The 22073-nt window shown below is 34.9% G+C and overlaps 1 protein-coding gene and 1 pseudogene across 4 annotated transcripts; one reads left to right on the plus strand and one right to left on the minus strand.

Moving 5' to 3' along the window:
- Positions 1 to 1003: 1003 nt before the first annotated feature.
- On the minus strand, positions 1004 to 6566 carry LOC147515084 (nucleic acid binding / zinc ion binding protein). 4 transcript variants are annotated; one of them, XM_086586105.1, is made up of 5 exons: positions 6360 to 6566; positions 6217 to 6281; positions 3036 to 3234; positions 1387 to 1756; positions 1004 to 1313 (listed from the first exon to the last, which is right to left on the minus strand). In XM_086586105.1, the coding sequence occupies exons 1-4, from the start codon at positions 6507 to 6509 to the stop codon at positions 1391 to 1393; spliced, it is 780 nt and encodes a 259-aa protein (XP_086442231.1). In that variant the 5' UTR covers positions 6510 to 6566; the 3' UTR covers positions 1004 to 1313; positions 1387 to 1390. The 4 variants fall into 4 exon arrangements, with proteins under 4 accessions (XP_086442231.1, XP_086442224.1, XP_086442225.1 ...); XM_086586098.1 differs by having other exon boundaries at positions 6217 to 6293; positions 6360 to 6550; XM_086586099.1 differs by having other exon boundaries at positions 1004 to 1756.
- Positions 6567 to 18382: 11816 nt separating this feature from the next.
- Positions 18383 to 20816, plus strand: LOC147515085 (carotenoid cleavage dioxygenase 7, chloroplastic-like; annotated as a pseudogene).
- Positions 20817 to 22073: the final 1257 nt, after the last annotated feature.

Here is a 22073-nt window from a genome sequence, read left to right on the forward strand (position 1 = left end):
CAACGACACTCAAGTGAGCAACATAAGACATTTTATTCGTTGTCCCACAACGAACCAGTTTTGACGAATATTAGATAACCATGTATGTGTAAACTGTACAGTTTTGATGTTCATTAACCTTGGTAGTTTAGCTAGGACGTCTATTCCATATAAAAAAAGAGAGAGAGGAAACGTTAGGACCAATAAAAGAAGGGCCAAAATAAAAGAACTCTGCTTAAACGCCAATTCAAAAAATATTACGGATACCCCCAGTTGCAAGATCAAACGGTAATGCTTCATCATTCACAAAAAAAACCTTCATCCCCACTAACCATCAGCATTCCAACATTTACATCAAGCTTGCAGAAGAGTTAAGCATGTTGAAAGCCCCTGTATTTGACCTGATTAAACTGCGCATTAATACAAAATGTTATCATGTGCTTGTATTCTTTTACATAACTTTAAAGGGAAGTTTGACGAACTTGGGACAGCGTCGTGGTTGCATTTTCGAAACCAATGAGCTGTTGCCTCATGGCTACAACCATGGCACACTTTATTTGGCCACAACAGAAGTGCATTTGGACTCGTGCTGGTTGTAAGAGTTCAACCTTTTATAGAGAGTAGTGCTACACGGACCTACTTTTTAGACTTATTATTGTAATTCACCATTTGGATAACGTTAGTTTGCATAACATTGGTTTGCATTGCAATACACACAGATATTTCTATATAAATCAATGATTATGACTTTTGACACATCAGTAGGTCCAAATAGTAGATCAAATAAGTGTAGGTCCAAATAGTAGGTCAAATAAGTGTGTCGGTCAGTACTGTTTCCTAGATCATATGTATTTATGTGATAATAATTACACTTTATCTATTTACTTTTACATTTCCCCGCACACAAACACACAATGTAGGCGTGTTGGTATTAGTAATTACTAATTAGTAATTCAAATAACACATCCAAAAATATGTATGGAAAAGAAAAGGAAAAGAAACGAAAAAAAACGACTAGCAGGAAGACATGAAAGGCATATCACTACGGTGACGCCTGTAAACACTAGCAGTGAACTTACCATCCCACGTTCATAATACTGCTCAGAAAACACTATAATAATGTACATATATATCAATACATCCCATAACTTTGCAAAAAAGTAAAATAAGACAGTATTTTTTTAATCACGCTTGTCATCTCAAGTGTGGTCAATGCTCATCAATGGTCAGCAAAATAGAACCTGCAAGATCCCGTTTTAAACGCACTTCATGTCTGCATCTTCTCACCAACCAAAATATTTTTCCGAACAGCCCAGGATCTCATTTGGCCACCGCTGAGATTGAGATATTTTAGTACAACTGATTAAACACCGAATATGTTGACAAATAATGACTTTAGGCAGTTACCACACTATCCTTTTTCCCCTCCCAAAGAAGAATTGTGATTTCTATCACGCTGAAGTGTCCGTGGGAGGAATGTGAGGCCTCGAGTGTGGCGCCTTCCAAAGCTAACAGATGATGGGGAAGAGTCTGATGTGCTCAACTTGGATACTGCTGAAACAAGGTTGCTGATAGTCTCATCCACTTCCATCCCAGCACTCTCCTCTTTCTTATGATCAGCTCGTTTGCGCTGATACTTCTGCCGTTGTTTCTTGGATAAGTGGCCTTTCTTGAAGAACTCGAATGACGTCGGAAATTTATGCCCGTCTACAAGGTGTTGCTGCCGACTTTTGTAACTCTTCAGCTTCAATCCGCAGCCTTCTACTAGGCATTCATACTGTTTTACACATAAAAATGGAAGGATGACCACAAAAGCTAGAAACAGTAAAATATTATAATATCTTTTTAAATCATGTATTAACAGGTGTTATTGCATGTTAATACATAATCAAACACAATAATACCTGAATATGCAATTTTGTCTTTATTTTTATTATTATTATTTATTTTTGTTCTTTTTCTATGTAAGAAAAACTACTACCTGAATGGACTCCACTACAATGTCTAAATTATGAAGCACGACACGTGGACACGACATCATTCAAAAAAATAGGACACGGATACGTCATGGACACGTTAAAGAAAAATTATATATGAACACTAGTTTTAAACATGTCCAACTCTAAAAGATTAAACAACATACATGTTCAAAAATGCAAGCTAATGCCAATGAAAGAAATAATAATTATATATAAAAAGGACTTGACAATCATCAAGTGCATTTGTGGATTGTGCATCCTTTTTCTTATTTCAAGAGTGAAATAAAACCCTTACCAAGTCATGTCTTCTTTTACATATTTTAATCACTTTAAAAAAAAATAATAATAAAATGTAGAAGTGTCCCTTGTGTGTCCACGGAGTGTCGGAAAATCTAAAAATTAATTAATAAATCCAACGCTCCGAATAGAGTATCGGACAAGTGTCAGGGAGTGTCGGTGTCGGATACGTGTCGGACACAGATACGTTGCCCCAGAGGAGTGTCGGTGCTTCATAGTTGCAATGTAATTTTGGTTTTGCAGTCTCCACTAGAGATCACACCATTATGTCATTTTATGTCCTTACTGCTCAAAATGGTTAAATCACAGCTTACCTTAGAAGCACAGTCCTTAAGAATAACTGATACAGTATAATATATTTGATTGGTGGAAACATACATATGTAAAATCCAAACGCTTGAAGATACCAATTAACTGGGAAAAAAAATATTTTCGTGTTGAATATATTTTATAGAAAAACAAGTTTCCAAATAAATTTAATACAACGTTATACATTTCAGAGTATATATTTCTAGTGTCACAAAGCCACCCTTTACTGTTAGATCAATTCACTTTTATGGCCATAATTAAACTAGTAAATCAACATCAGCATACTGATCTTTCACAACTAAAATGCCAAACACTCGATTTGTTACCAACTTGCTGGCACTACCAAGAGGAAAAAAGAAGAGACTCTTATGAACAACACCAAATAAGTCTTAGAGTCTAAAGTTAAATAGGAACATTGCTAAGTAACAAAACAAAAGTAAATTGATGATTAAATAAATTAAAATGAAGTACCATAGCAATACCACGCGCAACTTTTGCCTGGAAGAAAGAATCGTGCGCTTCAGAGACATGTATACTGAGCAAGCGTGATGTAGGGTAACCTCTTGAGCACACTGAACAAGATGCAGTGTGTCGAGCATGGTAATGATCCTCAAACCCATCCAGAGAATTCAATTTTGCACCACAATTAACAATTGGGCAATATATAACCCTGACAATAAATAAGCACATATTACACGAAAATTACGGTTTCACATACTACTATCATCAAAGAGTATGCAAACTGAAATATTTCAAGCAAGCATTACAATTTATGCACTTAAACCCCAGAAGTTTGATATGTGGTACCAAAGATCCTTTACAATGAATAATTATAATATTCTGTTTAATGAAATACCACTTCTCCAAAAATCAAACAATCCCAAATTCTGCTAACGTCAAAAGTTCTGAAACTTTAGTAGAATATGGTTTTAAAACCAACAAATATAAACTTGACACATTGATAACTAAGGCCATTGCATACATTGAATTACAAGGGATAGAACAAGGTATGAGGCTTGCAAGAAGGGAGAACATCACGAAAATTCATGTACGAACTGATTCGACGAATGCGGTGTCGTTCATCAATGGGATAAGGAAAACTCTTTGGCGGATCAGGTACATGTTGAACAGTATTGGGACAATGAGAGACCAGATGGAGGAGTTTGAAGTAAAGCACACTTACAGGGAAGCGAATCAACTAGCTGATGCTCTTGCACATGACATACCAACACAACTTTGTGTTGATATTGACCCTACATCTTTCAGTGAGGACATTAGGAAAGTTATAACCAATGATGCAGATGGTATTCTATACCTTAGAATGTAACCAACTTTTATTTCAAATAAAAAAGGAGTAAGGACCTCTATAAAAACCCTGCTTTCTGATAAAATAAATAAATAACTAAAGCCATCTCCAACTCTTTTGGGAAAAACTATGGCCAGTCCCATCCTTGAATCCTTCGTAGTTGATAAATTTAAAAATCCCTTATGTTACATGGAAACAACATATTTTGAAAATAATCCATGTCAGATACGTATCCATGTGTCCGAGTCGGACACATATTGTATGTGATTTACCTCAATTTTTTATATCACATCGTGTCAGACATTTTGTATCCGTGTCGAATACAGAGAAAACTATTCGTGTCAATGTAACTTAATATTTAATGCATGGCTCCTTCTCAGGCATATTTGCAAGTAGACAAGTTCAATAGGAGAGATATGAGCCCCAAAAATATGTTGAGCTCCTTGGGCTAAAAATCATTCTAATTCGGCAGATCAGCCTTCAGGACTCTTCTCAATGAGCCAAGATCCTGCACACAGGGGAAAATGGAAACTTGTATCCTCCATAAATAAATACTAAGCCAGATAAGAATACATGCCCAATTTGCATGCTTTGGTTCCTAGAGTCCTAGCTTATGGGAAGGTAGCTAACTTGTCTCTTGGGTTGTTGTATTCTATGGTTCTCCCAGGAAGATATGATCTGGATTCTTTCTAAACTGGTTAAATGCAGTTCAAGTCAACCGGATGCTAAAATATGGCCTGTTGTCCTTTCTGCCACAGCTTGGGCTCTTTGGTATACACACACAGTTGTTATTAAAAGAGACAAGAGGCTTCAGTAGATAAGAATACATATATTTGTCTCTTTACCAACATTGTTAGGTCCGAGTTTTCAAGCCTCAGTTTTTGGGTAGGATAAGATAGTCCTACTAGGGTAATAAGCTGTATTTGACTATTGAAAGCCCTAGGTCTCTCTCAACTAGGAAGTAAGAGATACATCTTCAGTCACTGACTTGCTTAACAGCAACCCCCCCTTCCTAAAAATAAGAGGAAGAAGAATAAGAAAAAAGAGTAATATGATATTTCTCTTTTTATCTAATGTCCTTTCATCATTTCAGAAAAGTGGGAGTAAACAACTAAAAAGCCTCGAACACATTCATTCACTATAAAAGAACATTAGCACTACAATATATAAATGCTTTTGGAATAAGACGATATGAATATATGATGGGGTGATTACAAACTTTATTCCACAAGCCAATGGTCCGTCTAAGAAAAGAAACTTTTTAGGAAACAACCACAGAGAATTTTGCATTCCTGAGGCAAGAACTTACTCCACTCGTAAATTAAACAAACACAAAGGTCATCAACAACCCAACTCCATCACCTCCCAAACCACCAACCATAGACATTTATTCAATCAGATATCGCCCAAAACAATTAGCAACAGAGAGTCCACAACTTATGAATATATTCAATAACATAAGTGCTCAAATGCTGGATACACAAACAAGATATGTTAAGAGAAATAACCAACAACCAAAAACGCAAGATTTTCATGTAATATTGAGCGAGAAAGAAGTATGAGACCTAGACTAGCACACAAGCATCCATTTATTAAGTTAAACAAGACCCACCCATTACCCTTCATTTCTCTCACCACCATTTACAAGCCAAGCATGCCCTCCACGTAGCCTCAAAATTACTACTAAATTTTCCTTCCATCAACTTCACATCCATACAAGAAAAACCAGTGACAAAGGAGATGGAATCTACAGTTTCTCATTTCTCACAGGCTCACGGCTAACTTGGGAATTATCTCTCAAAGGAGATGGAATCAACAAGCACTATTTGTCTCTATAAGACTAAGTTAGACACTACATTATATAAAGTAAGTACCATTCAACCATTACCATTAGTGTCATAATATATATTGATATGTTGAAAAAGAGAATTCAAGGAAAGATGTTAAATAAATCAACTTATAAGTCAGATATATTATAAATTAATCAACTAATGAGCAATCTCAGATCATACGGTGAGAAAAGAGAGGAACTGTAGAAGTAGAAACGCTATGCTCGAGAGGCAATCAAGTGGCAGACCTCATCGACGATAAACCTTAGGGATTCTAGGCTTGAAAGCAACACGAACAGAGAATTGCTAAAATATTATGGATCAAATACAGCTTAAGAGCTATCCCTTTCAAACCTGGTATGTAGTGATTGATCCTAAGTTGCATTGACATATACAACACACGGATATGAAGTGTACACTGCGAAATATAAAAAAAAATGAGGTACGACACGGATTATTTTTAAAATATGGCGTGTCCAAACTTGAGTGCTTCGATTCACATATGAAAAATCCATACCGGCCTTCTTCAACATCCATGTATTGGAGCTGACACTTGTCTTCATCAGTCAAATCTAACGCAACCTGAGACGAATACTAATAATAATAAAAATAGAAAACTAAATTTTGATATTTAAAATATAAAGAATTAATAATGAGTACCTGTTTAGCAAGAAGTTCTCTCTCAATATTGCCAGATGAAAAGAAAGGGGAATCTGGAAGGAATCTCCTGAAAATTGGATTCCAAAACGGAAACCTTCCTCCTAATACTTTATTATTATTAGTATCTGTCTCTGTCGTTGGAACCATCATCTTCTTTCTTTCTTCAAATGCTTTTTTTTTTTTTTTTTTTTTAAGAAGAAAAAGAGTTCGTCGACAAATGGTTCACGAAAAATCTTACAAAATGCCGTGGAATATTGTGAGATTTCGTGTTTTATGCCGTGACGGGATATTAGAGGTTGACAGTTTTACAGCTTTTGCTCTACGGTCATCAACAATACGTGCGCATCACAGTGGTAAAAGAGACGGAAGTATTTCCTTTATACGTGCCTTGAGATCTTATATTTGTAGCAGAAAACCCACATCCAAAACATTATTTAGGTTTCTAAGGGCATCTCCAACGGATAGGGCTGGTCATGGAGTCCTGTTCGTGAGTAACTCGGGCTCGGCATGTTGAAGGCTCGACTGAAACTCGCTCATTCAATAATACTAGCCATTTGGCCCGGCCCATGGCCGGACTTGTTACATAGATAGCTAATGACTCGTAAGCCTAAAGTCCACTTGAATAAATATGTATATTGACAGCTAATGATTCATTGCATATTTTTTGTTTGAAGGATTTATGTTTTTCTAATTTTTTTTAAAGATTTTGACGAAGTGTTTTATTTATATTTTTAGGTTATTATTGTCCTAAATAACAATTCTTATCACTCACCTATATAATACAACGCAACAATTAAGGAATAAGACACGTACTTTGAAAAATAAAAAATTACAATAGAGCAAGGATGCATTTAGTTATTACTCTTTCTTTAATCTCAAATTGCCTGTGTTATGTTTAAATTGGTGTCATCTTGGTTGAGAATAGTGTTCTATATTGAAATTTTAATAGTATCATACTTGATTAAAATCATGATTGATTAATCTTTGACAATGCGTCTCAGTAGCAAGAGAAAAAATCAGTATAATTGATTCGTTACAGTTTTACTTGGGAAAATCATACACATTATATTACATTTGAGATATATTTCTACAAACAATAAATGATCTACAATTACCAAAATAGATAGTGGATGTACATAATATTATTCAGTTCAACCAAATTTCTACAATCCTAATGTACTGAAACACTTCCCTACAAAGTGTTCAAGCATGGATTAAGATGGCTCATTCCTTATTTTTAAAATTTCCTTAAACATCATGCCCGCATACCTTTTCTTATTAACAACGACTTCAATGATCTATGCTTCTCAAGTGGCGTAGTATCATTATTCCTTTCAAACTATTTGGTCGCCATTGCTGCGCACGCCTATATACAGTGAAACTTGCTAGCATTTCTTTTATCCCTTTTATAATCAAACTACAGTATATATTCACAATTAGAATAAACATAATAAGCAATGAGATAAATGCGTGAAAGAAAAATGTAAAAAGAAATATCATGTTGGAATAAATCAAAATAACAATCATATTACTTGAAGATCGTACAACTGTGCGTCTACAACGGTATTATTTACATTAGTTCTCAAACACATGTTGGTTTCAAACAAACTTGAGAAAATATTAAAACACGATGATTTGTGTCTCAAAGGGCCTCACCAATATACAGTTTGTGGTAAACTTCTCGGCATTCTCGCTATTTGATATAATGCACTCAAGTTTCTTGTTGTGCTTAGTGTTTGTCTCCACCATAACCACGAACTACACTTTCAAATAGAAATGAAACTTCACAATATTTCTTCATCTCCACAGCAATACAATGAAACGTACAAATTTAGAACACCCAGTCACCGAAGGCGAGTGTCAAAATACAAAAGCTAAAGCAATCAAGTTATGAATGTGAAACTTTAATAGTAAAAAAACACTCTGAGTTTGAATTTTTCTTTAACTATCTATCTATCTATAAGATGAGTTGATCTCCATATACTATTATCAAGAAATCAAGTTCTACATAAGAATAGACATGTTATATAGCATCGTCCATTGGTCTTCATCTATTACCTCCCTTTACATGAGTCAAGATCAGTGTGCACGTTCATATACATTCATTCCGCTAAGACTAAGACAACCAACCATTCACATATTAAATTTCAAGTAACATATAACAGCAAGCCAGTAACAATGTAGTAATTTGAAAAAAAATATTATAATAATCCATAATGCATAATGAAAGCAAGAATGCATACAGTTCAGCCATCTCAAACTTTATATATATATATATATATCTTCGGAACCTAGCAATGCAAAGATCAAATTTTTACAAAAACATTATATGTAGTGAATTGAGTACTCGTGGAGAAAAAAAAATAGTCATGAAGAAGAAGGCAAAAAAAGGCATAACATTATAGAGGCATGAAAAGCATGAATACTTGATGAAAAAGAGCTGAAGCTTGCCAGAAAAATCAGACCACAAATAAATATACACCTTTTGAACTTTTGAGAATTTGAATTTTCCTAAGAGAGTTTGAACAAACAGAAACTTTATGTTTGAACTTTGAAGATAACCAAATTTTTGGTATAAAAATGAGTTGTTGGAAAGTTATAGACCAATAAGAATGGAGCCCTAACGAAGATGGACACTTGTCGAACGTTGCATTGCAATGTTTCAACTGAAAGGTGCACATAGTTTTGTGCAATGAGTTATATATTGTGATAGTAGTTACTGTAGTTCATAAAGAAAAACAAACGTACTAAACCCCAACATAGTATAAAAAGACATATCTAAAAGCAACCCTATATATATATCACTCTTCAACTATGGTTGTTAAATTCATTGCCCTAAAAATCAATATGCAACCTTGCTCCACACTTTCTCAATCTTCCCCTTGAAGTGAATTGAATCTTCCTACATCACCAAAATGATATACACAATATGCTATCGATTCTCTATAAAACCAAAATGCTATACACAATATGCTATCGATTCATATTAGTAAGAGATTCACACCATGCAACTATTAGAAACTATGAATATGCAATTATATACCTAAAGTACATGACTTTTCTGAAAAATTTCGATAGAGTCTCCTATGTATTTTCAACATTTCATAAATATAAAACTTCTCATAACCTAAAAATTTAAAACAATATACTTCTCATTGATTAACCCAGCTACTTAACCGTCTCGACGAATGCCAAAGCAGTTAAATAACTGGTTTAAAAAATGAGATCAACATTAGGACTTAGTACAACAAAGAACTTGAATGCCTCGACTAATGCCAGATCATCCAAACACCTCGTACAAATATACTTCTCATTAATTAACCCAGCTACTTAACCGTTTCAACGAATGCCAGAACAGTTAAATAATTGGTTTAAAAAATGAGATCAACATTAGGACTCGACTAATGTCAGATCATCCTCGCACCTCGTTTAAAGCCATTACCGAAAACACATTAAATATATACTTTCGAGTCCAACGCCCCAAAACTCGAACAATTATGTACCTAAAGTATGTGACTTTTCTGAAAAATTTCGACAGAGTCTCCTCTGTATTTTTGACATTTCATAAATATAAAACCTGTCATAACCTGAAATTTTAAAACAATATACTTCTCATTGATTAACCCAGCTACTTAACTGTCTCGACGAATGCCAGAACAGTTTAAAAAATGAGATCACTATAACATTAGGACTTAGTACAGCAAATAACTTGAATGTCTCGACTAATGCCATATCATCCACGCACCTCGTCCAAAACCATTACCGAAAACACATTAAATATATACTTTCGAGTCCAACGCCCCAAAACTCGAACAATTATATACCTAAAGTACGTGACTTTTCTGAAAAATTTCGACAGAGTCTCCTCTGTATTTTCGACATTTCATAAATATAAAACCTGTCATAACCTGAAAATTTAAAACAATATACTTCTCATTGATTAACATACCCACTACACATTAAAGCATCTTTGTGGTAGCAAGGACTTCTATTTGCTGGGGAAGACACCATAATACCTCTCACTTAATTTATTGGAAGTCTAATGGTTAGAACCCAATATCTCAGAGTTGTAATGGGTTGAGCACAATGCCTAAGTTTATTGTGTTTGGAGTGAATGCTTAACAAATATAAGTTTAATTAATCAATATAAATTTAGAATTTAGTCATTTATTTTCATAGTTTCGTTAATATCGATCAATTCTTCTAACTTAGTGACATATCAAACCAAAAGGAAAAAAAACAATGAAAGTAAAAAAGAAGAAGGAAAAGAAGTAATACAACACCTATAAAAAAGATAAAACTACAGCATTCATTACCATGAGATATCAAGAGAGACATAAAACTGCAATATAAAATTGATAATTAAAACAAAAAATATGATAGATTAGAAAGAAAACCAAAATTTTATTTAATGAAGTACTTGAGAATTGAAGATATCAATAGATGTTTGCTTCAAAAGCCTCTGTTAGTCGTCCTCTGCTTCAATTTTTCTCAACCATTTTGGCACTCGTTCATTATTCATACCAGGTAGAATTGGCACTTGCGGATGTCACTCCCATTGGCACTAATGTAATCATTGAATGCCCTGTAGTGCAAGCTGCAAGCATCAATCCGCAATCTAGATTCCAGAAGCACTTCCCATGGTGGGTGCAGTAGTGGCAGCAGCCACAATCATAGTCTCAGTTTGAATGGTGTGAGGACCCATTATATCATAGATAAATTGATTGTTCAATACCTAGTGAGTTTTATGCTAAAAAGAGTACAAATGTCAGCAAGAAGCAAGAAAGAAAACATGTATAGATAGGATAAATAGACTATTGCTTACCGCGATACAACAATACAAATATGCTTTATTTATCACAGTATCAGATAGTATGTTGACGTGTAGATTCTTATTAGTACACGTGATCTTATATTCTCCCATTCTGCATAAAGGAAGCAAAACAAACTGGCCACTTATATTTTTTGTAGAATGAAGGAGATAAATTTGGTGCCAACTTATACTAAGAACCCATGAAAAGAGATCTGGTAATCAGTATATGACACGTTTCTATTTCTGAAACTAAAATTTCATGCAAAATAATATACATAAACAAATAACAATACAATCTCACCATCTCAGGCAAGAGAGTATGAGTTACCCTTCTCGGAGGGGCATGTCAGTTAGGAATATCGAGGACAACACCAGTTTCGTGTAAGTTATGGTGGTTAAACATGAGAAAATAGTTAGCATAAAAGGCTTCGAATGGGGAATATAAATTATTCTGAAAAATATTTGCTACTATGATATATAAATATTATATTGATTGCTCATTCAAATTTCCATTCATAACATATTAGAGTAGATATACCTGAGCACTTTTTTCTTGTGTCCAAATTAAATCTCAATTTCTTAGAATATATTGTCATAGCTTCTAAAGCTATGTCTTTGGGTTCCGATATAAAGCCAAACTCTACATTCTCCAAATAACAAAAAAGAAAAATGTTTGTTCAGGGAATGATCTACATTGCATAATAATGGATTGGTAGAGCAGGAGAATGAAACTTCTTTTTTTTTAAAAAAATTTGGGGTTAGTTTTTCATTTGTTCGGCCGTCTCACACGAAATGGCCAAATGACTAAGAAAACTCCTCAAATTTGACAATTCGAGATCACCATACCTTTTTAATATGAACATGAAGTCATGAACACCCATTTTAGAAGAACGAAAAAGAGAGATAGTACAACTTAATAGTGAATCAAAAAACACTATAACCCATTTGATTCCTACTTTCCACTTCCAACTAATACTATAAGATACATGGCGTACATACTATACGAAGAAAAATAAGAAAACAATGGAAGTATGGACTATTCTATTTTGGTAAATAATAACAGTCTAAGCTACTTTTCAGCCGTGGGCATCCTATAGACAAATTAATTATAGGCTCATGTACGGCTAAATAAGTTCATACCCAATATACCTAAGTACTCAAATTCATACCTAATCTATCTAATAGCCATCTATTTCTTTAATTGAAAGCAAAAAGAACACTTACTTTTTTACACCATGGTTAGAATCTTCTACCAAAAGATCCCTTATCTTTTCATTATAAACTTCCAACATACTTACAGACAAATCATATTTCATAGTACAACTTCGCTCCTCCGATATTCGAAACAGTTCCTCTAACGTTCTATAGTGAACTCCGCTGCTCTCCGAAGTTCCTTCCATTGTGAAAGTCTTACCTGTCCCTGTCTGCCCATAGGCAATGATACAAACATTAAACCCATCCAAGACAGAAGTCATGACGGGTGATGTCTGAGCAAAGACAGCCTCTGCAGGCATTCCAAAAATAAGAAATCAGTACAGAGACAACACATAAATAATTAAGGAAACTAAATTTGACAACATTAAAATTACCTTGATCATCCTGAGGTCTGAACACATGATCGAACTTAAACAGCTTCCTAGAAGAACCCCCACATAAAATATGTAGTTCATTATCTTTAAACAAATTAAATTCCACGACAGACGAACAACCACTTGAAACTTCACCCTGATTTAATGGCCTACATCTGCAGAAAACCCTTATATTTCCTTTAAGCTTAATCACTTGGTAATTTAGCCATTTGAGATTAATAAATAAAGAAAATAAAAAGTTGTTTGAGTGTAAGTGTGAAACTCACCAAGATGTTAAGCTTCCCATTGAACACTGATGAGGTCTCTTCCATTAATTTCTCTCTTTGGGCTCGCACCGAGACATCGCAAACTGATCGACATTATGATCTCCTTAATGTTTCCTTGCAACTGAACTGTGTATCAATAGACATAAAGGAAAGAGATAATAATGAAAAATACTATCTGTAGAATAAAGTACTTAACTTTTGTTACATCAACAACGTTTTACTCAATTTTTGAAATTCCTAAGCCCATGTTTCTTCACTTCAACCTTTAAGGACTTGAGGTAAGTAACGACTTCATCAATAACAGTGGCAGTATTCATCTGGTCGGCACCGGGAACAATTGAACGCAGTGCCTTAACCATTTTCTTCATCCTCCGTCGCTGCTTTTCTCAGTCAAAGAAAACCTCGGCTTGCGGGATTTGGAACAAAAATTGGAGCATGAGTCACGAGAGCCACATTCATAGCTACCAAAATTCCGTGCAGTGCTAACCACCTCATCATCCTCTTCGAGTTCATCTTCTTCCAAACTCATTAAAGCATCGATATCTTTTGAATCCTCTTTCAAAAAAGAGGAATGTATTTTTGCTCACTTTCTTATTTCTTTTTTTTTTCTTTTTTTTTAGGTTTGGTGAGAAGAAGAAGTCTGGGTTTTGTTTGTTTGTTTGTTTTTTTTTATTTACCTGATGAATGGAGGGGTTGAAGGATGTGGGTTTTGTTTGTTTGTTGTTTTTTTTTATTTACCTGATGAATGAAGGGGTTGAAGGATGACTATTTTGGGTTACGAACAATTGAAATGTACAAAAAAGGGTGTAGTTTTACTTTTTTTTATGTTGTATTATTGTAAAATCTGATGTGTCAGTCTCAAAGAAAAAAAGGGGGCTGACGTGGGTCACTGGGAGCATTCTCAACTACTCAGTATTCATGGTCTTTGATGAGTCGAGTTTGAGCACATTTTAAAACTCGAGCTCGAACTTGAGACGCTCACAAGCTACTCGTAATTCGCCACTTTACATAGTTATGTTAACGTTTATTTGGGATAATTATATATGTTAGTGTGTTGGATTATAATTACTCGATCAACACATATTGATTGTATTTATAATGTGCACACTTTGAAATAGTTGTTTGATAGTGGTTATTGTAGTATTAGTAAATTGTAGTTACATTTTAGTATTTTATTTAAATGAGTTTAGCAAGTTATTTTGGTCTTGAAGTAAAATTTAGAGTCTATTTATGCTCAATTATCTTTAGTTTGTGGTTGAAGTCGAGCATATACATAACACAAGTCAAATTAAACTCGAGCCTAAGATTGAATTCAAATTTGTAGTCTAGAAGAGTAGGAATCTAGCCTCATTGAGCTACTCGAATAGTCGAGCTTGAGCATGAAGTAAAGCTCGAACAAATATTGAGCTCGACTCGTGCTCGACTTGAGAGATACACGTGCTGAGCTTGAGCACCCTAGTACTCAATACGAGTAGCTCGATGACCAGCCCTACTAATGGGTGTGTAAAATTACACCTCCACATAGGCTCCACCTAACTGTCATTAGTCATTAGGATTTTACAAGTCCAATTGCACACTAATGTTTAGACAATAAATATCCACACTTGATAATCCCCAATAGACAAGTATAAAAAAAAAAATTGGATTTTAAACTCTGACATCACTCCACGTGACATATCACTTTAATCAAAGACCATTAATAATGAGTAGTTGAGAATGCTCCCAGGAAGCTAGCCACGTCAGCCCTTTTTTTTTTCTTAGAGGTGGACACCTCAACTTTTCCAATAATTCGGCAGGAAAAAAAGAAATCTACACCCTATTTTCCCAATTTCAATTGTTGGCCATTCTCACCCAATTAAAACCAATGAAAAAAAAAAACAGAAAACCAAACAAAAGTCCTGACTTTTCCCCCAAAAACTTTATCTCATCTTTGTTCAGTATTACTTCTTGACACTCCACAAAACTAGGTTACTTATTTGTTGATCAACATATTTCAAATCTCTCTCTCTCAAAATCTCTCTGAAGAAGAAGAATATAATGATCTGAAAAATGCCAGAAAAAGAAGAAAGATATGATTTTATTTCTATATTGACAGAGATTTCGGTACCATTGTTGTTGGTCAATTTCTGTGATGATTGATTAATTTGAGTACCATTGTTGTTGCTTAAAATTCCATCGATTTCTTTCTTCAGAGCATACAATAAGCGATTTTTTTATAACCCATTTGCTTGAACTTGTTTGAGTCCTGACTTTTGCCCCAAAAACTTCCTCTCATGTTTGTTCAGTGTTACTTCTTTCTCAAAATCTCTCTGAAGAAGAAGAATATAATGATCTGAAAAAGAAGAAAGGTATGATTTTGTTTCTATTGACAGAGATTTGGGTACCATTGTTGTTGCTCAATTTCTGTGATGATTGATTAATTTGAGTACCATTATGACATTATCATTATCTGCATGTCCAATAGATCAAGTGCACGTTGAGTAAATTATTTCGTCGGAACCATATATAATTTGTTCTGTCACTCTTATTTTGAAATAAACTTCTATTGACATTGGGTTCCTTCTTTTGTTGCAGTTCCAAGTGGAATGCTACTAAAAGTAAGATATCGTATGAACTTATTACCCTGAGTTTTGAAAAGCTAGAGCAAATTCATCTTAACCAAAATGTGGACTCTTGACCAGGATTTTGCTAGGCGAAAAGGTGATGGAGGGATTATATCAGTGTGGGGACTACAACGACTGTTGGAGTATGTTAAATTGAAATACAAAAATCCTACAGCTGTAATTTATGAGAATGGTACCACTACTCACCCCCACCTCACAATCCAACCATTTTTGGGCCTGGTAAAGTCTATATATAGGTGAATTGCAATTTCGTTCTCATTGATTGCACCCACCTTTATGATAACAGGATTTCCAATGACTGCTGATGACTCATCCAATCCTGCAAGTCGCAATGACACTAGAAGAATCAAGTATTTGCAGAGCGCTCTCAAAAATTTATATTCATCTGTAAGGTATATGTTTTGCCCTTTACTCATCACCAGTTGGTCTTTCAGTTGGATGCTCCGTATTTAAGATGATATGAGGGCAGGGCGTCTGCCTGTTTTGGTACGATCCATGTGACACACATCTTATTGTATAGAAAAAACTGAATGTATGTGTTCTCGACCTTGGACTTATAACCAAATATGTATGTGATGTTTTTATATAGTATCGAGTATGTAAGTCCCTGCTTCACAAATGTGGATGCGCTCATTGTTTAATTATATGTAACTATTTGGCGTTACATGTTTCGATTAAGATAATGTTAACCCAGCCTTCTATTTTTCAAATTGCACTACAACAGAGGGGCCCTTTTGCAACGCACCCTTTTGCCACGCCAAAAAATTGTTGCTAAAACACATCTATTGCAACGCCATCTAGCGTTGCTACATCTTTCTCGTTCCATAAGAGCCCACTTTACTTGTATTCACATATTGTGACGCCTAGACCTGGTGGCAACCTGCTTGTTTTATGATATTTTAGAAACAATAATAAATATTTTTTGAGGGATTTTAACATTGGCAACGCAGATGGCGCTACTATTGTATGCGGAAATTATTTGCAACGCCATATTCATCACAATAAGTTTTTTATCGATTTAATATTTAACTTTCTCAATTTTTGGTATACATTTGTTCTGCGGTGAGGTAGAAGTCACAATTGGGCTTTTCACAGCCTACATTTTTTCGCGGGCTTCTTTTTGTTTTGGCTCCTACAAAATAACAAAATAGAAACGAAATATTTAGCAAAATAAAAATAAAAATAAAAACCCTAAAAACACTTCTTCTCTCTCCCTCCCCCCTTACTCTCTTCAATATAAAAATTGTTATAGCTAGGTGGCTTCAATCTTCCACCCTCGAATTAAGGTTAGTCTTCTTCCACCGAAAAAGATAATTGAGATAAGCTTTCCGGATTTCTCACGATCTCTTTTTTCCTCATATTGCATATTAAAGTTCCAAGCTTTGAATTAGGTTTTAGGCTGATGGATTGGGGTTTTGATTGTAAGGTAATCGCCCACCACTAGAATAGTGTCGATTTTGAGTTTGGGTTTGTTGAAATTTGTGTTTTTTTTTTTATAAAAAATTCTGTGATTTATTGTAGTGAATGGGTTCTCTTGTGTTTGAATGATTTATGGACATGGGATTCAATTTTACTAATTAATCTTTTGTTTGACATCAGTTTAGACTTGGAACTTTGTCTGCTATATGTTTTAGGGTCATGAGTGCTCTACTTAGAGAACTAATCTTCTTTCTCAGATATTATGCATGCAGTCCGTGTAGGTGAATACAGGTTTCAACCCAGGTAATTTTCAAAAGCTTTCAAGGTGGTTCATTATCTCTTCGATGAATTTCTCATGATAGATCTTTGCAAGTTCTTGCTTGTATGGGATTGTTAAATTGTTAAGGTAGAATGAACATTGGGTTGTTTGACAAGTAATGGTATTGTTTAATTAGAATAAATAGTTTTCTTTCGTCTGGGTATATTTTGTTTTGAATTGGTAATAATGATGAAGTTGTGCAATCAATAGATTTTTGTTATTAGCTAATATGGCATGGTTTTCACCTTTCTATAATTGGGATTGGGATGTTGACCGGCTTTTGGATCAAAGATGGAAACTTGAAATTTATTTGGAATTAATTGAATGATGAATATCAAATGTTATATATTCATAATCTGAGTGCTACTGTGATGATGTTGGTTGTCTTGATTGGTAATGCAATAATTTGATGGTATATGTTAATTGACCTAATTGCTAGTATTGCAGAAAATGTGATTTTGAAACGATGGATATCACTCATATTGTTCTTTGAATGATGCAGTTTGTTTCTTTTTCATAAGATGTATACCTAGATCCATCAAATGTTATAAGACCTCTTTAGCTTAAGTTATTTATTGTGGTTCTATATTTTGTTTTTAAGGTGCTGATTATCTAAGTGCGTCTCTCGAGCATACGATCGAGGTAGGCCAAGTTTATTTATTTATTTTCTACACTTTTTATTCATTTTGCTTGTTTATTTGGTTGGGATTTATTTTTTTTTTGTTAGTGAGGCAAAGAAAAAATCAGGTTGGGTACATTGTGTTAAAGCTTGGGTAGTTGGGTGTCAGGTTTTTGATGCATGTTTACAACCTAGTGTTTACTATAGCACATTTAATAATTAACTTGTCTTTTTCTTTTTTGACCTTGCATCTGATGTATGAATGGATTTGCTCTCTAGACGGGAAGTGGGAAGACATATACAATGCTCGGTGAGATTGACGAGTTGGAAGTAAAGCCCAGTCTAGACTGTGGGATGACACCACGCATATTTGAATTCTTAATGCAGAAGATATGTTGCTCCCTCAAAGCACATTCACCTTCTATGGTATGTTTTTGTATTTGTTATTAGTAATAATTTACATGTTATCTCAGTGCTGTATACATGTGTATTGTTCATCACATCTAACCTTGTGTCCGATATGCCATTTCAACTTTTCCTCGAGTTGTTTCATTGTATAATCGATTTTGTCATAAACTAACCAAGAATAACTTGCATTTTTTTTGTTGTTGTAGAGTTTGATTCAAATTTCAAGTTAATGAATAAGCGGACATATAACATCTCGTAACACATGATGGTTCATGATTGGGCCTTCACGGACACGCACTATATTTTATTTGGGAATCGTATTAAGCTCGATATTCCCGGGTGAGTTAAACTTTAGATATGCAACATTATCACTGTTCCTAACACAAGTTTTGATTTACGTAAGTGCCTAAACTCAAATAGATCATCATACATGAATTAGCTTTCTAGCATTGTGCTAAAATTTGGTTCCTCGATAAGCTATTCATGCAAATTACAATTTATATTTGTTCTGAACGTGAAAGTTGCTTTTAGTTTGGAATCAAAATTTCACAATATTATGTAAACACTGATTTAGAAGGACCATTGTAACATTATATATGCTGCATTTGCATAGAAGTGATTAATCTAGTCTAGCATTTGAATTGCAGGGTCAATGCTTGCATTAAGTGGGATATCTCCGATGATATCTGCGTTGTCTATGGACGATAGCAAATCTACATCTCCTATTTACTTGCTTCCTCGATTTCCAAATGAGATTGTTGAAGATCGAGATTGGAGGGTACCGATTGAGGCTCCAAAATAGATGTGGCTATTACATGTGGGTAATGCCTTCGAAAGCGGAGGGATGTGAAAGGGAATCTAGAAATTCAAGTGCATCTTTGCTGCTTGCTCCTACCAATGGTTCAATTTTTGCAAAATGTTTGGTAATTTCTTTTACTATCACACTATTTCTCTGTTTTTTATCACCACAGATATGATCCTTTTTTTTTTTTCTTATTTAGTGAATATTAACTTTTACTACAAAGGGTAATTTGTAAATCGCTGCATGTAACATAAAGCAAGGATTTTAATTTTTTCATGATTTTGTAGGATATGACCGGAGAAGTGGTACATTGGACCCTTCTTTTATGAATGCAAGAGAAGGTGAAGAGGATTCACTGCCTCATCTAGTGGAGGTACTCTTTGTGTTCCCCGTGTATGTTTTTGTGATTAAACTGTGTGTATGTTCCCTGTGGACTCACCGCCTCATCTTCTCTGTTCACCATGTTTATCGTTATCACCGAAAAAAATGTTTGTCATTTAAAACTTCTAATAGGATCACCCAACAAACCATATCTTCACCACATGGAATCACTCCAATATTTTCTACCTCAAACAAATAAGATGTGTACTTTTCTTTAGAGCCTTCTAATAATACAGAAGGTAATTTTCTTTTAATTTTCAAAAGAACACGATTACACTAGAAATTAGAAACATTTGAACCGAGTTACGTGGTTTCTTATGTTAGTAGAATATGTAGTAATCTGTTTAATTGAATGATCTTTTGAGCGATTAAGAAAAAGATCCCACAATTCAGGTTGTAAAGTTCGACTAAATCTTATGACAATGTAGGTGTCTATGAACTTTGACAAAGAAGGAAATTGTAAATATTGTTCCGTTGAGCCCTTGAACCTTTGGACTACACCTTCTCGACTTTCCCCGTGATCAACCCAATGGTCTCAAGTAGAAAAAACAAGTACATTTATGCTTGCCACATCTTCCTCGTTCCTCGCCAAACCTTGCCACATTTTCCTTTTGATATCAAGCAAAGCTCAATGTGGACAAAGAAGTCGGTTTCGACTTGGTCATTGGAAATCGAAGATTTATCGGTGAGCCCATCTTCATTTCTAAAGGTGACAAAGAGGATGACGGATACCTCCTTGTAGTAGAGGTAAGAATGAACACATCGTCGTAGGTACTTACTCATGCTAAATGACAAAGAAGGCTGAATTTGGGGAACCGATCTTCCTTATAGAACAATAGAAATTCCCTATTTATCCCCCTCGTTGCCATGTTATGTTGGGTGCATTTTGTATTTCAACATGTCCTTTGGGTTTCAAGGTAGTTACATATTATGGCAACACAGCTAACCACATTAAAGAAAAAGAGTATATGGTAACTTTTGTCTCAGACTCCTTAATCACAAAAGTTGTGGAACTATCTACTCTGTCTCTGTTTTAACGGATGTTAATCTATGTTTTTGATTTTTCAAGATGCGCTTCAAGACAAAGATGTTACCTTGTGATTTTAGATCCAAGACGGATAGGAGAAGTCGATCTTGCAGTCATAGCAAGGCTTGAAGTTCCCAAAAACTTAAATTTTCCTCTTGCTTTTCATGGTTTTGGGGCTGGAGAGAATTAGTTGTATTGTTTAAGTATTTGATTGCATTATTTTTACTTCGTTAAACAGGTTTGTCGATAATTCATTTTATACATAATGACCCAATCGTCACGCATTTTCAAGAGGTGAGTGGAAGCAAAGCAATTATCAAATACAAATTATGTGTTATATATTGAAATTGCCATTGAAGCGCTAAAGCTTATGATCGTGCGCGACTTTCAATTCAAGATGCATGGAAGCAAATCATTTCTCGATGCCTCTTCAAGACAGAAAATTTGAATATCTGTGTCACCAGTTCACCACCATTGAGTCATGACAGAAAAACATCGATATACTCGGGGAGAGTACCATGCGAACTCAAGTTGAGAAACAAATTGAACAAAAAGAGCTGGAATGTGTCAAGAGTCTTGAAGTTGTTCAACCTGTTTTCTGGATGACTGTTTGAGAAGATTTTGGATGGCAAGGGCTATTTATTATCGGCACTATATGCTCTAGTTCAAGTTCTGTTATTTTCTGTTTGTTTACACATGGGGTGGCCTAAGTAAGATGTTTTGGGTGTACATGTGGAGTTAATAATGAACAAATAAAAATGCATTTCTTTTGCCATTTCATTGTTGTTTTACTGCCAAATAAAGTGTGCTTTTCTGGAATTTATATCATTCGCAACAATTTTGGTGTAGCTAAAAGATTTGATTCTACCGTAACGTAGACACTTTTTGCCACACTTGGTGTGTCGCTAAATTTATGGATGTCTGTTGCCACGCCAAATGTATAGCTAAAAATTCAAACTTTCCGCAACGGAAATAGTGTAGCAAAAGGTTGCCTTTTGCGATGCCTAGTTGTGCAGCTAAAGGTATCACTTTTGCAACGCCATCCTAGTTGTTACAAGCTCTCTTTTGCGACGCCAAGCGCTGCAAATAGTTTGAAATAAATTTGTAATTAATTTAATTTTCATAAATGAAGTAGCAACGGAATTAGTGTATTAGCAGCGCCCATAGGCGTCGCAACAAACTAGGAACATTTGCCACGCCACTTTTGGCGTTGCATTTGAGTATTTGAGACGCACTTTTTAGCCACGCCTTTGCAACGCCATCTGGTGCGTTGCGACAGATCTTTTGCCATGCTCAAAGGCACCTTTAGCGATGGGGTATGGCGCTGCTAAAACCATGCTCTGTTGTAGTGTTGCACTTCATATGGTCGGATTTAATTTTTCCAATGTGGGTCAGTACTACCTAATCTCAGAGTGTAGTTGCCTCAACCTATTTTCATTCATGCCCA

The sequence above is a fragment of the Coptis chinensis genome, chromosome 2, assembly GCF_015680905.1.
Source record: "Coptis chinensis isolate HL-2020 chromosome 2, ASM1568090v1, whole genome shotgun sequence".
NCBI lineage: Eukaryota > Viridiplantae > Streptophyta > Magnoliopsida > Ranunculales > Ranunculaceae > Coptis > Coptis chinensis.

Bases quoted from the DNA above. Each gene is read 5' to 3' on its own strand.
- LOC147515084 (XM_086586098.1), bottom strand. From the start codon at position 6,509: ATGATGGTTCCAACGACAGAGACAGATACTAATAATAATAAAGTATTA. The intron at 3,235-6,216 runs GTATGGATTTTT...ATTTATTGTCAG, and splicing joins ATGGATGTTGAAGAAGGCCG to GGTTATATATTGCCCAATTG. The intron at 1,757-3,035 runs GTACTTCATTTT...TGTGTAAAACAG, and splicing joins TTGCGCGTGGTATTGCTATG to TATGAATGCCTAGTAGAAGG.